Below are 17,729 nucleotides of genomic sequence, written 5' to 3'. Positions count from 1 at the left end.
GCAGCCCTTCTGCTCAGGGCAGCAGATGCCCACACATGCTACTTATTTTGATGCCTCTGCATAAGCTGAGTACTTTTGATCAGACTCCTACGGCCTGATTTTCAAAAGCAACTAAAGTTGATGGGAGCCTTCAATGGGCTTTACATTGGGCCCAACATTCGGTCTTAAACGTATGGATCCAGAAATGAATACAAGAACTACAGAAAAAAGATAATATATATAGGTCCAAATCCTGATTCGTGCAATGGTCCCACTGAAGGAAGTAAGACAAGTAGGTGCGAGCTCATTATATATGGATTCCCAAAGAAACCGCATAAAGAATTTTTGGTTTTTGATGTCTATTCCACTGGTAATCAGGTACATTTTGAGATTTTTTCCCCTTTGGTTGCATATTCAGGGCAGCACGGCCTAGTGGCCAGAGTCAATAGAGTAGCCCACCTCTGTGGTATTGTGTGGCCCATTGGGGAAGTTGGGTGCCCCTCAGAGGGGTGTCCCCCCCAAAGTAGGGGGACTCCAGCCCTCCCTGCTCCTCCGAGTCCCAGCCCGGGGGGGGCCTCACTACCAAGTCAGTGGGGATCCTCCAAAAACATGCTGACTGTTGTCCCAGTTCATTCACTGGAGAAGAGTCTAAGTCCCCTGGGTTGCTTCCTACCCTTTCTCCCTCAGCAATGCTCCACGGTTCCCTCAGGTCCCTGGGGTCCTCAGGTGGTGTAACTCTGGCCGGCACAGTCTCTTCTCCAGGCTTGTCAGACAGCCTGAAGTCTGTCCGGAACTCTGCATGCCGTGGCTCTGTACTCGGGGCCTGTAGCAGCTCCCTGGAGAGAACCTGCAGTCTGCATCCTCCTCCTTCAGCCGCCTGCCCAGACTTAGCTGGGCTGTTTCCTTTTTATATTCTTCCTCCAGGCTGAGCATACTTAGCAGAGTTGGAAGGGTGAAGCTTCCTCAGCCTGCAAAGCACAGTGAACCCTTTTGGGGCTGGTGCAGGTTAGGTACACCCCATCATAGGACCCTATTGTTATATTACTTATATCCTAAATATAAATTCTTCCAGACTTCCAGGCAAAAAGCATGATGTAAGATGCCTCTTTTGGTTTATGTCACAAAGCACCAAATATCCTCCCTCCAAAAATCTGTTGTTCATCTCAGGGGAACCACATGACTGTGAAGGGGGAGGGTAAATAGACAAGTACATGTCTAAAAGAGGAGAAGCTTGCCAACTTGTCCATATTGCACATATTTTCAAAACCCTGGAATCACTAGGTGTAAAAATTAAAGTAACACCCAACATGTCTCAATGAGAGGAGGTTATATAGTCCTAGGGCATACACAAAGAGGCTTACACCTGTGATGAACACAAACCAGAAGGATATAAGAGAGTGATGGAAGGTAGGGATCTCAACCTCAAGATGAGAAGGTCCCTATTCCCTGGATAGTCAAACAAAGCCTGTGCCAGGCCTATTAAGACATCTGATGCCAATTAACCGGTTAAGGCCGTTAGGCTAATGGAGACAGCTGGAACCAATCAAGGTCCCACTCATACTGATCTCCTTCCAGTTCCCTCAGGGAAGCAGCTGGAAGAGAGGAAGAGGTAAAAGCAGCTGGAAGAGAGGAAGGTAAAAGCAGCTGGAAGAGAGGAAGTGTTGCTGAAGCCTGAGGTAAGGGTGAAGCTAGAAAAAGGGGACCACATACAGGGGCGGCTCTAACCATTTTGCCGCCCCAAGCACGGTGGCACGCTGCAGGAGGGCACTCTGCCGGTCGCCGGTCCCGTGGCTCCGGTGGACCTCCCGCAGGCGTGCCTGCGGATGCTCCACCGAAGCCGCGGGACCAGCGGACCCTCCGCAGGCACATCTGCGGGAGGTCCACCGGAGCCACCTGCCGCCCCCTCGTCCACCGGAGCCGCAGTGCGCCCCCCCCCCGCGGCATGCCGCCCCAATCACGCGCTTGGCGTGCTGGGGCCTGGAGCCGCCCCTGACCACATGGAAGTGGACCAGGGAATCAAAGCAACTCCAGTGGTGAAGGGGAAGCCGCCAACAGCTGCTAATGTTAGGGTCCCTGGGCTGGAACCTGGAGTAGAGGGTGGGCCCAGGTTTCCGCTCCCGCCCCCATGCTCTTCAGAGACCTCTTTGAGAGGGGAAGCAGACCTTGGTCCAGACAAGAAGCTGAACTGCGCCTACTAGCTCAAAGGAGCAACAGAGACTCCCATACTGGCCTGTGATGAAAGTAACTCGGTAGGCTGTGACCCTTGCCACTACGCTGAGAAAGAGAGGTCACACTGAGGGCCTTAGCAAGCTTCTGAGGCCACTGAATCTGCCCGGAAGCCACCAATGCAAGCTTGGTTCTTTGTCACACAACTTACCGCAAAACTTGAAAGCTAGACCCTCCCAGCTGCTGTTCTGCCATAACCAGGAGCTAAACCAAGGGGAAATGGGGACAGAGAACTCCATTCTTCCTTACCTTGGATGGACTGCTATCTCCACATTTCCCCCTCCTGCCTGGCTCATACGGCAAGTGCTCTCCTGCCCTTTCAACCTATATTAACAACTGGCCATACCAATTTATGGAATACAAATGATCTCAACACAGAATTCACGAACTCCAGAGAAAGGGAGTGTAGCATGGAAATATTAGAGGAGATGAGGGACGTAACATATTAAGAACGCTACCATGGAAAAACCAGACTAGTTATGAAAGAAAACTCTTATTAAGTTAGTGTTTCTGTAAGTGGCAGTAATTACTTATCAGTAAAGTCTGCACCTTACTGTGGCAAAGTATGTTCAGCAGATGTTTAGGGATATGGGGCCATTTGCAAACGATAGCAGAGTAGGATTGCATCTGGCAGTACTGTCTTGCCAGGATATAAAGATATTAACTTTGTGATGTTATATCATGTCACCATGTTGCAATTATTTTAGTCTACAAAATATCAATAGTAAGTTAGAACCCAAAGTATAATTAAACTGAAAATTCTGTCACAACCTTAGCTGTTAACAAGAGCCAACAGATCAGTACTTCTTGTTCAGCCATATCCAACCCTTCCTGAGAGAATAGCCCTGAAAATTTTCAGAAAACAGTACATGCCAGTAGCAAGAAAAGGAAACTAGGAATAGAGACTTTGGGTTCTATTCCTGGCTCTGCTGCTAAGATTCAGGTGTGTCTTTCCATCTTTTTCTGTCACTCTGTGCATTAATATTAACCTAACTCAGAGGGATGCTGTGAGGATATTAATGCTTATAAAGTACTGGCTTGAAAGGTGCTATGTAAGTGTTAAGTACAATTACATAACACCCATATAACGCAGTCATTTGTAACAGACTTGAGTCTGACAATTTTCACAGGGAGCACAGGGAGACATTTTCACAGGGAGCAAGAATCTTGAAATTTGTTACATACTGTTGCTTTTTATGGGCTGAAAATTTAAACTTTGACCTTTCCATTTCAGGTCATCAGAAGCGCATCAGTCTTTCTATGGATTTCAAGTGCTCTTTGAGCTACAATGTTTGAAAGTGAGCCCTTATGAGCTAGAATCTTGCAAATTGGTAGAACTCATTATTTTGCACCATTGATTAAAGAAAAATAATTTTAAAATTTGACATTTCTATCACAGATCACCAAACTATTTCCTCAGAAATTATTAATTTCTTCCATTACACTGTCATGTTAGGAATAAGGCCTCCAAGTTTAGAGTAACTAAGGTAATCTTAGTTCCTAGGGTCCACAGTTCTATTCAACTTATTTTAGTAAAAAACAAACAAACAAAAAACAAAACCCTGTTGAAGACAACTGAGCGCATCTGCAAGCTCTTAGAGTGGCAGCTATATGAACCAAAAGGGTGGATACAAAAGGATACAAATAATAATAGCATCTGGTCTTCTTTGCAGGGCCGGCTCCAGGCACCAGCCAATCACGCACATGCTTGGGGCGGCACCTTGGGGCAGGGCGGCGCTCGTTTTTGGGGGGGGTTTCTTGGTTTGGCAGGGCAGCGCTGGAGGGTTTTTCTTGTTTGTTTGTTTTTGTTTCGGCGGAGCTTGGAGGGGCGGGGGCTTGGGTGGCGCTCAGGGGAGTGGGGGCTTGGGTGGCGCGACATGGCGCTCGGGGGGGCAGGGGCTTGGGCAGCGCGGCACTCGGAGGGGGCGGGGGGCTTGGGTGGTGCGATGCTCGGGGGGTTTGGCGGCGCGGCACTCGCGGGGGGGGTGTTACAGCGGGGCGGCGGTCTTTTTTTTGCTTGGGGCGGCAAAAAAGTTAGAGCCGGCCCTGCTTCTTTGTACATCCTACTGGGATTTTAAGAAAACAAGCACTTGCTTAGCATTAAGCAACTAACTAGGATAGCAACTTTGAGTTTTAAAGATGCTAATTTAAATAGAGAATTCTATACTGGGGCATATGTATCAAAATTGCATTGTCTGAGGTACTGTAACTAATGACTCAGTACAGAATGTTCTTGACATTTTGATTTCATTCACCCCCCTTTGCTTGAAGAGGTACCACTAATCATACCCCTTGCTGTCTTATCGATGTGATCCACACCAAGGCCCCATGCTTCCAAGCTAATTGTATTTGTTTCATTTCATTTATTTACAACAGGACAATAAAGATGCTAATTATTTTTACGTGCCAATTTTTAGTAGTCAGTAACAACACAATTAACTGTTATACTACAGCAACTGCATCAAGGCCAATTCAGACTGAGCTGTTCAGCCTGGATCTTCAGGGGACCCTATATCATGAGAGCCCCACTCTATCAGGCACAAGCTGAGAAATCTCATTGTGATATTCACTGCTTATGACACAAAGCAGCAGGACACTGACTCAGAGCTCTGTGGTGATATATTGAGACCCCTAGGGAATAAAGATGTTTCTCCTTTTATTGCAATCCATTTGAGCAGATCACAGGTTTGTTCCTCTTCATCTTTGAGGAAACCTCCATCTACTGGTCCCATAACTCCCCCCCTCAAACACATAACACACTTGTTCTACAATATAAGAACTTATACATATATGGCAGATGATAGAAAAAGTGTGTGTTTGTTTGTGGGTTTTTTCCTGGATATATTCCTGATCACCCTCACCTCCCCACATGGCTGTCAATCCACCCTCCTGTACTTAATATAGTGGTCTGAGGCCGTTGTGAAGGTGAATCATATTACATGCTAAATCTTGTGTCTTGCAGTGAGTGATCCAAACAAACAGCTTCACAAAGGCCCCAGATTTATTTGAAATGGAACTGAGCAACATCCTTTCCTAGAACGAGTAGGATGTCATACTTCTTATGGATTTCTCCATGTTTCATTTACTGGATTCAAATGCATCCAGGACACTACCACAAGTTAATAAATAAAATAATATTGAGGAAATGGTAGTCGTTCCACAATTTAATGATGTAATTTTGTTTGCAAAGCTGAGGCAAAGATACAGGTACTGGTACTATTTTACAGCTATCAGGGGATATGGCTACACTGGAAACTTCAAAGCGCTGTCATACCCCTGAGCCAGCAAGTTAGAGCACTATAAAATGTAAGTGTAGACAAGCTCTAAGCTTCTTTGCATTACTTTTTAAAAAAACATGGACTTTGTTCCAAGGAATAAGAATGATTGATAAAAGAGGGCTGTGATTTTGGATGTTAAATGACTGTATAACAGAAGATTTTGTTTAATTCTTGTGGATTTCAACCACCAACATCCAATCGCCTGTGCATTTACTGGAAAGCTAGAGACTTTCTTCTCAGCAGACCATGCCCCACTATTATATTTATTATATGTATGTGGCAGCACTTTGAGGCCCTGGCACCATTGTATTAGGCACTGTATGAATATATAACAGGAAGATGTTTTCTGACCCAAAGGGTGACTTTTTAAAATGTTCATCAATTTCTTCAGGGACTATTTTAGAATGTCTGCTGTTTTTTCATTCTTTCATTGTCCAAAGAAGTCATGATATTAATTTCCCAAATGTGACCATAGTGTGTGTGTGTGTGTGTGTGTATGTGTGTGTGTGTGAGTGAGAGAGAGAGAGAGAGAAAATATATAAACATTGGACTTGCTACTAAAGTTAGTCAGAATTTTCTCTCCTTCTTGCATCTGGTCAATTTTTCCTTATTCTAGCAGATGTGAAGAAAAAACAAAGGTAGACTGTTGTTCACCTTTGGGAAGAACTATACAGAAATATTTGGGAGAGCCATATCAGATGGCTACCTACCATTTTGTTCTCTCTGGACTCCAGCAGCAAGCAAATCTGGCTCCCCAAGGCTTATATCATTGAGCCTGGTCCCTAGACACTCTATGCAAAGATGTTTGCACCACTCCTCTGCCTCCAGTTCTGAAAATAACCATAAACAAAGACATCAGTGGAATTCATGAAATATTTTACTCAAAAGAAGGTACAACATGAAATAGGTCTTTGATCAACAGACTATTTTTATGACTGAGTTACGATTAATAACTTCTGTTTCAAAACCAGCAAAAAACGGAAAAAAAAATCCCGAACACACTGTTTTGCCTTGATTTATGGACCTTTTCTAAAAAAAGAATCAGGCCATGGCTCCTGAATTGATTAGAAACAGGTGAAAAGTGTAAAAAAGCTCATTTTGCTAGAAATCAACTCATACACCCAGGACAGCCTCCAACTTTTCCCAGTTGCAAAACTCTCTCTGTGTGGGTGACTGGGTCGGGGAAGGCTGTTCAGAAAGTATCTTTCAGCAAGTCCTGCTTGATGGAAATAATTTAATTTAAAATTATTTTAATGTATAGTTATCTGAAAAGATACATTATTGTTGCTTTAAATCCATCTTGATTATTAAGATTAACTGGGTGCTTTTGCTTACAGTCCCTAGATATCAATATGATGGAAACTAAGAGAATGGAGCAAACTCATCTCTCGAACTCACATCTTTATTTGTCTGATAAAGTCCAAGTTTAATGACTTTTATAGCACCATACAATGGCTGTCATTTTTCCTGAGGTAATTTATTTTGTCAAAAATATACATTTTCTTACAGTACTGAACTGTTCCAGCACCCAGAGGTTCAACAATGGGTTTGTCTTATAAATTTAACAGTAAATAAGACAGATCTGTGAGGAGATGGTAAATGTAAAGCCATCCTGCCTCTCAAACAAACATCTAAAAGAGAAAAAAAATGTGCACAAATCAATATTGTGTTCATGAATCCAGCCTAATGTCACTATAGTTAAAGGAGGACTTTTATGGAAATACTTTGAAAGCAGTGAGTAAGTTCTTAAGCCACATGTCTCCTGAAGTCAAATTCATGACAGGTGGAAAAAACACAACCCCACTGAAAGGAAACATGAAGGTTTCTTGTGAATGCTCCTTGTCAATCTTCTTTATCAACAAGGCATTTCTAGACTCTGAAGGTTGGGATCCAGATTCAAAATTTCCAAATAGCACGGCTTAGTTTGGGCCAATCTCTAGCTGCAATCCACTGTGGTAATCAGATTCAGTTCATTTCTTGATTGTAGCTATTACTGCAAGTTGTTATGCCTCAGTGGTGATTAACTTCGACTGTACCCCCACAAAATCAGGCAAAGCCAAGGGAAAGCAACTCGTAGAAAATCCCTCTCGGAAGAAATATATTTTAACACACATGAGAAACTATTTAGTAAATCAAATCAACATAATGGGAGGCACAGTCAATAGAACGTATGTTGTCAATGCTGAAAGTATACTTTTAATAGTTTAAATTTGGAAACTTTTTGGAAAGTATAAAATATATGGAAATATATGAATCATGAACTTATAGCCAAATAGTTGAAGAATATATTATACTTACATAAACCTCAGGCAAAAACAAATTTTATTGATTTAGGTAAACTGTTACCACTAATTGAAAAGATTTTTATGCAACTAAGTAAAGGAAAATACTAAAGTTATGATTACATCAGGCTGTAGTCACATTTATCATATTGTAAGTGTATAAACCATGTTTACATGTTACAAAAACAAACAATTTAATACTCTATAAATATATATTTTCCATTATGGAAATGACTCTGTTGTTGGACTGAACAGCTTTTGCAAGACTGAAGGGCTGTGTGTGTACTTCCAGAAACACAAATGGATTGTCTACTAAGGTGCTGTTTCAGCTTATGCACTCCTAGTATTTTTGAGCACACAGGATTGCCAAGATGGAGCTTTGACACACACTCTGAAATAACCTTGACACACACTCTGAAATAACCTTTTTTAAATGGCTACACTCCCTTTGAATCTACTACCACATTCCCTCTTATAACACATGGATGTATTAGGAGAGTTGTAGTAGATTCCTTTTCCACATCTGCAGAATACCAAACCAGTGCAATTTAGATCAGAATTAGGGCTGTCAAGCGATTAAAAAAATTAATCACAATTAATCGCCTGATTAAAAAAATAATTGTGATTAATTACACGATTAATCATGCTGTTAAACAATAATAGAATACCATTTATTTAAAATTTCTAGATTTTCAAATATATTGATTTAAATTACAACACAGAATACAAAGTGTACAATGCTCACTTCATATTTATTTTTATTACAAATATTTGAACTGTAAAAAACAAAAGAAAGTATTTTTCAATTCACCTAGTACAAGTACTGTAGTTCAATCTCTTTGTCATGAAAGTTGAACTTACAAATGTAGAATTATGTAAAAAAAAACTGCATTCAAAAATAAAACAATGTAGAACTTTAGAGCCTACAAGTCCACTCAGTCCTACTACTTGTTCAGTCAATTGCTAAGACAAATAAGTTTGTTTACATTTATGGGAGATACTGCTGCCTGCTTCTTATTTACAATGTCACCTGAAAGTGAGAACAGGCATTTACATGGCACTGTTGTAGCCGGCATCACAAGATATTTACATGCCAGATATGCTAAACATTCATATGTCCCTTCATCTTCAACCACCATTACAGATGATATGCTTCCATGCTGATAATGGGTTCCTCTCGATAACAATCCAAAGCAGAGTGGACTGATGCATGTTCATTTTCATCATCTCAGTCAGATGCCACCAGCAGAAGGTTGATTTTCTTCTTTGGTGGTTCAGGTTCTGTAGTTTCTGCATCGGAGTGTTGCTCTTTTAAGACTTCTGAAAGTATGCTCCACACCTTGTCCCTCTCAGATTTTGGAAGGCACTTCAGATTCTTAAACCTTGGGCTGAGTGCTCTAACTATTTTTAGAAATCTCACATTGGTACGTTCTTTGTGTTTTGTCAAATCTGCTGTGAAAGTGTTCTTAAAACAAACATGTGCTTGGTCATCATCCAAGATTGCTATAACATGAAATATACGGCAGAATGCAGGTAAAACAGAACAGGAAACATACAATTCTCCTCTAAGGAGTTCAGTGACTAATTTAATTTATGCATTATTTTTTTAACAAGCGTCATCAGCATGGAAGCATGTCCTCTGGAATGGTGGCCGAAGCATGAAGGGGCATATGAATGTTTAGCATATCTGGCATGTAAATACCTTGCGATGCCGGCTACAAAAGTGCCATGCGAAAGCCTGTTCTCACTTTCAGGTGACATTGTAAATAAGAAGCAGGCAGCAGTATTTCCCATAAATGTAAACAAACTTATTTGTCTTAGCAATTGACTGAACAAGTAGTAGGACTGAGTGGACTTGTAGGCTCTAAAGTTCTACATTGTTTTGTTTTTTAGTGCAGTTATATAACCAGAAAAATCTACATTTGTAAGTTACTTTCATGATAAAGAGATTGCACTACAGTACTTGTATGAGGTGAAGAGAAAAATACTATTTCTTTTGTTTATCATTTTTACAATTCAAATATTTGTAATAAAATAATAATATAAAGTGAGCACTGTATACTTTGTATTCTGTTTTGCAAAAGAAATTCATATGTTTGAAAATGTAGAAAAATCATCCAATAATATTTCAAAAATTTCAATTGGTATTCTATTGTTTAACAGTGCGATTAATCGTGATTACTTTTTTTGAGTTAATCGCATGAGTTAACTGTGATTAATTGACAATGCTAATTAGAATGCTTTGAGTTGCACAGTAACTTACACCAAATTTGTTACCTATGACATTAACTGTGTTCATCTTTAAGAATCAACAAATTGCCATGCGACAGCCTCTGAAGTGCCACAATTTTTTTTTCATTCCAAGTACAGGGAAATTCTGAAGTATTTGACCTATTCTGGTGGATCCAAACCTGCTTCCATGGAAATCAGTGGCAAAGTACTCATTGACTTCAGTGGAATCTGGATCAGATTCTACGTATTAACTATCGATAAGGGTTAACTTTTTAGTGGCAATCACTGTATGGCATGGCAGAACGTAGCCTGCTTTTACACCTTCATGCCATATGTTGGCATATTTTAAGCAGCCATAAATACTCTCAAAATATTCACATCTTAATTTCCTCTAATATTCAAGTATTTTGCTCTGCTATATGAATATCAAAAGGTGAGATCAAATGTAAAGAGACAGGTGGCCCCAATTTGACACTGCTTCTTGCAAGAGAAATGCAACTAGCAGCAGGCTGAAGTCGGTTCTTCTGAAAATACAATCTTGTTAGTTGCAGTTTTCCCTGAGCTTCCAGGTCAGTGGCTGAAGGAATATGCCATTTCTGCTCTAGCTCATAGTTCAGTACCTGCTGCAGTTATATAAGGTGAATTTTGTTTCTCTGTATCCTGATTCACAAGAGCCCAGTGCCATGTCTCAGGAATCAGTAATTCAGGTTAAATTGAAAATGCATATTGTACAGCCCTATAGGCATCAATACTAAAGAATCACAAAAGGCCTCCAAAGTGTTGGGCACACACAACCACCACTGACTTGAAGACGCGAGATCAGTTCCAGTCCAGTAACAACACACTAATGGCTCAGTAGATTTTGTACTGAATTGAAATAAAGATGAGGAAGCCTGTTCCCCGCTCTTGTATGAAACTCAGCTGTATGGAGATAAAAGAGCCTTTTCCTTGTACATAATATGAATTTGGTTTATTTTTTTGTGCTTTCCCTAACGCCTGCCTATGTCTAGCTACACAGACCTAAAATGGCTGGATCTTTGACTTGGAACCAATTTCCATATGTCTCACAAAAAGTTACTTCTGCTACCATTGCTCTCCCAGAACTGTTTGTAAGAATTCCAAAACCCATTTGGATTTTCTCATTCAGAATAAGACTGGAAACAAAATTGGATCATTCAAACCTGGACCTGCAAGATCTTTTTAGAGAAGAAAGATGGGAGCTGAAGAAACACACATGCCAATGTTTACAAAAATATACACAGCCATAATAAGAAATCTCTGTGTGGAGGGAGAGGGGGGACAAAGAATCCCCATAGAACTATTTTTTTTAATTGAATTGAGTTACATAAAATAAATTCACAAGCGTGATCTCATTTTTCACTAGTAGATAGCAGTACAGCCTGAAACAGCAAAACATTTTTTAACTAGTACTTCATTTTATAAAAGTATCATAACTTCTAAAGACTTGAGAAAAAATATTTAATTAATATTTTAAAACAAATTATGTGACAATGTTTCCATTAATTAAAGGTATCCATGTTAGTTAGAGAAGGAAGTATATACTCAGAGAGCAGTGTGGCAGCTTAAATCAAAATAAGTGATTTAAAGCTACTATGCTGTTTCAGACTTTTGATGACCTTTTTTCTGCAGTGCTTTAAATACATTTCTGGGTAAAAAATCCTTAATAAATAAGTAATGAAGTAAATACATTATTGTCAATTAATGCTAGTTATTAAAAGATGAAAATGCATATTTTAGGAAGAAAACAGAAATTAGACTTAAAGCATCCATCCACTTTTCCTCTACAGATGCTGAAAGATATGGCAAGGACAGATCTATAAGCAGCCGGTTTGGGTTAAAAAAATCACAGTAACTGCAATTACAAAATAACCAGTCATGTATCTAAGTAGTCACTTGAACATGCAATGGCATGCATCACCCTGGCGATTCCCTGTTCACATCTGAAAGTCTGTACAAACGTGTCAGCTTAGTCAATATGCTTATTCCTATAATGTGTACCATACAACCATTAATCTAAAAATCTCAAGCGATAGTGAAATTAACAAGGCAGGAAAATTGTAGTACAAGGCAAAAGACTTGTCACATGAATGCTACTTCTCATTAAAGTATTTCCCAAAATATATGATATTGTATTCAAGTACAATTTTTCCTTGAATGAACTATGCTGCATACATTTGTATTAGAAAAGAAGAGCATATAAGATGCTATAATTAGGGCCCTAACAAATTCACAGCCATGAAAAATGCATCACAGATTGTGAAATCTGGTCTCCCCACATGAAATCTGGTCTTTTGTGTGCTTTTACCCTATACCATACAGATTTCATGGGGGAGACCAGCGTTTCTAAAATTGGGAGTCCTGACCCAAAAGGGAGTTGCGGGGGTGGGGGGGAGGTGTCACAAAGTTATTTTAGGGGGGGGAGTCACAGTATTGCCACCTTTACTTCTGTGCTGCCTTCAGCCCCTGCGCAACTGGAGAGTGGTGGCTGCCAACTGAGGGCCCAGCTCTACAGACAGCAGCGCAGAAGTAAGGGTGGCAATACCAAACCATGCCATCCTTACTTCTGTGCTGCTGCTGGCAGTAGCTTTGCCTTCAGAGCTGGGCTCCTGGCCAGCAGTTGCCGCTCTCCAGCTGCTGAGCTCTGAAGGCAGTGCTGCCGCCAGCAGCAGCACAGAAGTAAGGGTAGCAGTACTGCAACCCCCCTACAATAACTTTGTGACCCCACACACACAACTCCTTTTTGGGTCAGGACCACTACAATTACAACACTGTGAAATTTCAGATTTAAATAGCTGAAATAATTAAATTTACTATTTTAAAAATCCTATGACTGTGAAATTGACCAAATGGACCATGAATTTGGTAAGGACCTAGCTATAATGCTGAATGCTAATAGTCATTAATTTCATAACTATATAAAATGTCAGCCATATCCAGAATACAGTTTTTTTAAAATAGCATTAACACTAGATAAGGCAACACCAAGAAATAAAAACTGACAATAATGTGAAAACTTAAATCAAATTTTAAGAAATGCTGTACAGTACTGGGGCAAAATACTTCAGTAGGTCTCCTGGGGTCACAGTGGGTGGGAAGAAAGCCACTCGTATCTTGACCATATAAGCTAAGGGCTAAGTTTCAGGCCAATTCTTGTAAAAAAACAAACAAAACAAAACAAAACAAAAGATTGGTGAAGGTATGGGAACATGAGAGGAAATTGTACATTTTATAGACAGTTTTTCTCCCCCCCGCCTCCCCTGGTTAGACATTGGTGCAATTTAGCTATACAACATACCTATTTCTTTTCCTCTAGTTAAAGAATAAATTCTACCATTCTTACTTCCACTGAATAGCACTTACCTCACTGACTAGTCCCATTGAAATGAATGGCGATACTCATGCAGTACCATGTTACTCGTGTGAGCAAAAGAATTGTGTCTTTAAGGCTAGATTTCCTGATACTATTACTCATCTAGGGTACTACTTTTCTCAGAAAGTAGTCCCATTTATTTCAGTGGTACTCTTCTTCAGAGTAGGAACTATGCAATATGAGTAACAGTGGCAGAATACGGCTCCAGTGTTCTTAGCCAAAAAGAAATACAATTGTTTGGTATGAATGATACTTTTCCTTTTTAGTGTAAAAGAGTAAACACTACAAGCTGTCTGGAAATAGGCAGAAACACATTTTTATATTGAACATTGTCAGCTACAAGGATTTGCCATAGAAATTAGGCAACTTCCCAGTATCGTCAATCTATTTCCAGTTCTGCAATTATTAAATGAAAAGAAAACAGTGCAAAAGTAAAATAACTGCAGGCAGCACGTATAAAATATGCTTCATGGCAATAATATAAACAACGTCAGTCACATCTCCAAAAAGGGACCTTTCAGCAATGACACACAATATATAACTCCTTTGGGAATTCTGCACCAAAAAAATTCTGTGCACAATATTTAAAAATTCTGCAAAATTTGTCAATATATAAATGTGGAGGCTCCAGCCTGGCAGTGGGGAGCATGGAGGTGGGAGATCACCCTGAAGCCTCTCCTCACCCCAGACAGGGACCCGGCAGTGATGCTGCACCTGACCCTGACACAGCGCAAGGGCTGAGCCTGCCCCAGAAACACCCCGGGGTCTTGCCCCTCTGTGCAAGGTGCACCAGGTAGAGACAAGCAGGCTCAGCCCAGCAGGATCCAAGTGTGGAGGGATCTAGGTGTGTGGTGTGAGGCAATCTGGCTGCGGGTGGCACAGTGGGGGGATCTGGATGTATGGGGGCTCATTGGAGGGTTCCAGATGCAAGGGCAATGGGACTCTACGGAGGAGTGGGGGTGTCCAGGTGAAGGCGGCTGAGACTCAGCAGGGGCAGGTCTGGTTTTGGGGGGGCTCAGCAGGAGGGTCCGGGTGCTGGGGGAAATGGAGCTTGGTGGGGTCAGGGTCTCAGTGTGGAGGGCTGATAAGGGTGATCCTGGTGAAGAGGGGGTGGGGCTCATCAGGGTGGGGGTTCAATGGGCTTGCTTAGCAAGGGAGCTCCAGCTACAGAGGGGATGCTGCATGCTAGACTGGCTTCCCCTGTCCATTCTCCACTGTCCCCTGCCCCATCCCTTTCCTCTTCCCACTGTCGCCTGCACCTATATCCTCCTCCTTTCACTCCCAGGTGGCCAGGTGCAGAGCCAGCAAGCCAAGACAAATGACCACTCTCCCTCATCCGGGCAGCTCTGCACTCACAGAAATCAGGGGTGGGGATAGGGAGACAGTGGCACATGCCCCTGTGTACCCCCCCCATGCCTTGCCTCTGTTTGGGGAGGATGATGCCTCCCCACGGTGATTTACCTCTCCACCTACTGTTCTGGGTGCCAGAAATGATGCATCTGGACTGCTGGGGAGGAGCATGTGACCGCTCTTGCGGCTTCCCTTTGCTTCCCCATCATTTTCTATGGAGAAGCAAAGAATTCTGCACCGGTCATGAATTTTGAGTGCACACATGGTGCAGAATTCCCCCACGAATAACATATATATTGAACACCATTACATCAAGTTACACAGCTACTACTTATGATATGCGGTCAATCGTATAATTTATTTGGCTCAAAATTGTCTTCAACCTGTTTCACATTCAGTTTTTCCCAACAAGGATTTTGTTTCTCTTGGGAGATCGAAGAATCATCTCTTAAATGAATAGGGGAATTAAGTACCTTCTATACAAGTCTTAACTGTTTCCTTTCTTCTACCATCAAAGCTTCTATAAACACAGAGTCTGGGACGTATTTAATCCTCAATAACATTTCAAAAAATAAGTCTTATTCTCCAGTTATGGACAAGTGTAATTGTTAAGGGTCAGAATACTGGTAGATAAGATAGGAGGGGAGAATTGCTGTAACAATCGATCTATACAGAAGCAAAGCTGGTGTGGCAAGATGGGGGTACTTTCTATACCATCTATGTAAACCACCACAGATTTAGTGGTGATATCTATGTAATAACCTCACAACTATATAAAAAAAGTATCTTATCATATACCTTTGATAGCCTATGTTAGGATTTGATACCATATTATTTGAGCACCATCCATATAAATCAGTAGAAATAGCGAAGTACCTAGTGGACTTCATGGAGTCTACCTTTTGGGGGGTACATATTCTGCCTGAGGTAGGGGCTTTTACTGTGATTAATTTTTAGACTTTATTAAATCCCTGCCCAACTCCTCCCCCGCCCCTTTTTTTTGTTTAGTTGACAGGAGTTTATTGGGTCAAAGGGCATGTCAGTGTTGCAAGTGTCATTCTTAGGGTACAAAGAAAGAATCACCTGCACTCTGCCACAACTGTCTTTTAAAAGAAACACAAATGTTTCTCTCTTTGCTTCCCTTATCCCCAAAATATATTACATTTCACCCAAAATTATGCCGCAATGAGACTCAGAATGGGCAATGATTGGTGCTGAACTGGTGATCCAAAGGTATGACCTCTTGCTATCCATTAGAGCTAGAAATGGGAGCTTCATGACATTAAACAGTTAGGTTCAGGCCCCATTTTCCAATGGCAAAAATATTGGCAGCGTATTGTTTCAGGGTCAATAGTATGCCATCATATCTTAATACTATGATACATTGTGTGCACTTTTGCTGAGAATAAATTAAGTTTTAGTCATGTAAAATTTTGCATTCATGTAGGTGGTCTAGTATTAGCTAGAGAATGTATTTGGTATGTCTTCTGTTTTATCATGTTTACCCTTGTAATTCTCAATATGCTTCTATTGCAAAATAATACAGAACTTTTAAGTTTCCCTAGATAATAACTATAGACTATATAACCTAATGAATAAATGTCTGCTTACACTGCACAAATACACTGATCAAATCCTGAGTGGTTCTTTTGTTAGAAATTCTTAGTATACATCTTTTATTCACATCTTAAATTAATCATTTATTTTTTATTCTCAGTGTGAAATGGATCATTGCATTTTCTACACTAAATTATCTTTTTCATCCAAAAATATTCTAGATTTAATTAAAATATTTACGCTTTTTGTTCAAGCAAGCAAAATATAATATGCAGCATTCTTCCCTCCCCGTACTTTCCTTTTTTAATGAAATTGAACTTTGTATATAGATCAGGTAGATTTAGATTTGTGGTTTTCAAGGTGAGCCACCTTAAACATGTGACCATCCATCTACATCAGTACTGAGAAGCTGTTGTTGGTTTTTTTAATGAGGACACTCTTAGGTAACGTAAACTTCTAAAACTGAGGGTGAAATCCTGAACCTATTGAAGTCAATAGAAATTTTGTCATTGTCTTCAGTAAGGCGAAGATTTCCTGCAGAGGCCATGACTCAGCAAATCATGTACTTTGCTAAACCAGAGCCTAAATGCCTATATAAAAAGTGTGAAAAGGTGAACCCCATTCCAATCATGTAGCATTTTCCCACCAAGAAAAGCAAAACTTGAGAATTAGTCTGGATGACTGGATATCACAACGGGTGATAAGGTTTAAAAATTCAATAGTGTTCTCCTGAATTACAACTCAGACTCTTGTTAAACTGGAAACTTGCTATCAAAAGATAGTTCTGATTACAAGTCTTTCACCCTTATTTAGGAGACTGTGGAACTTTTCAAAAATATGAGGAATATTTACATGCAAGAGTGTTCTTCAAGCCTATTTTTAAAACTGAGAATAAAGCAGGAGCAGGGAACTTAGCTCACTAAGAGGGAAAAAAAAGATTATTCACCTTGTAATAACTGGAGTTCTTCAAGATGTGTTGTCACTATGTGTAGTGCACGTCACATTGTGCATGAGCTTCATGCCCCCTGGTGTGAATATTTTTTCCTAGCAATGCAGCCCCTTTCTCCTCATACTCCACGAGGAAAGTCCAAAGGGGACTTTCAGTTCCTTCTTACTGCTAGTTTCCACGACAGAATCTGAGGCAGTGGGGAAGGTGGCTGAGTAGTGCATTACACATAGACACACCACATCTAGAAGAACTCCAGTTACTACAAGGTAAGTAACCTTTCCTTCTTCTTCAAGTGCTTGTCCCTATGTGTAGTACACTTCAGGCAATTCACAAGCCATGTCCCTCTTGAGGAGGTGAGTGCCTGGAGCCCTGTGCCACTACAGAATGCAGGACTGCCCTGATCAGGGATGCATCTAAGGCAGATGCTTCCACCAGCAAATGATGTCTCGTGCAAGTGTGCACAGAGACCCAGCCTGCTGCTCTGC

The 17,729-nt window shown here is 40.9% G+C and overlaps 1 protein-coding gene across 3 annotated transcripts in view; it reads right to left on the bottom strand.

The window, feature by feature from the left end:
• The window catches only part of DOK6 (docking protein 6), a 395,012-nt gene that overhangs the window by 170,201 nt on the left and 207,082 nt on the right, over positions 1–17,729 (bottom strand). For all 3 annotated transcript variants that reach the window (XM_045006143.1, XM_045006142.1, XM_045006144.1), the window contains one exon: positions 6,194–6,313. In XM_045006143.1, the coding sequence (XP_044862078.1) occupies positions 6,194–6,313 (120 nt within the window). The remainder of the gene's footprint in view (positions 1–6,193; positions 6,314–17,729) is intronic.

Source organism: Mauremys mutica, chromosome 2, assembly GCF_020497125.1.
Source record: "Mauremys mutica isolate MM-2020 ecotype Southern chromosome 2, ASM2049712v1, whole genome shotgun sequence".
Lineage (NCBI taxonomy): Eukaryota > Metazoa > Chordata > Testudines > Geoemydidae > Mauremys > Mauremys mutica.
This window is presented reverse-complemented; position numbering and strand designations above follow the sequence as displayed.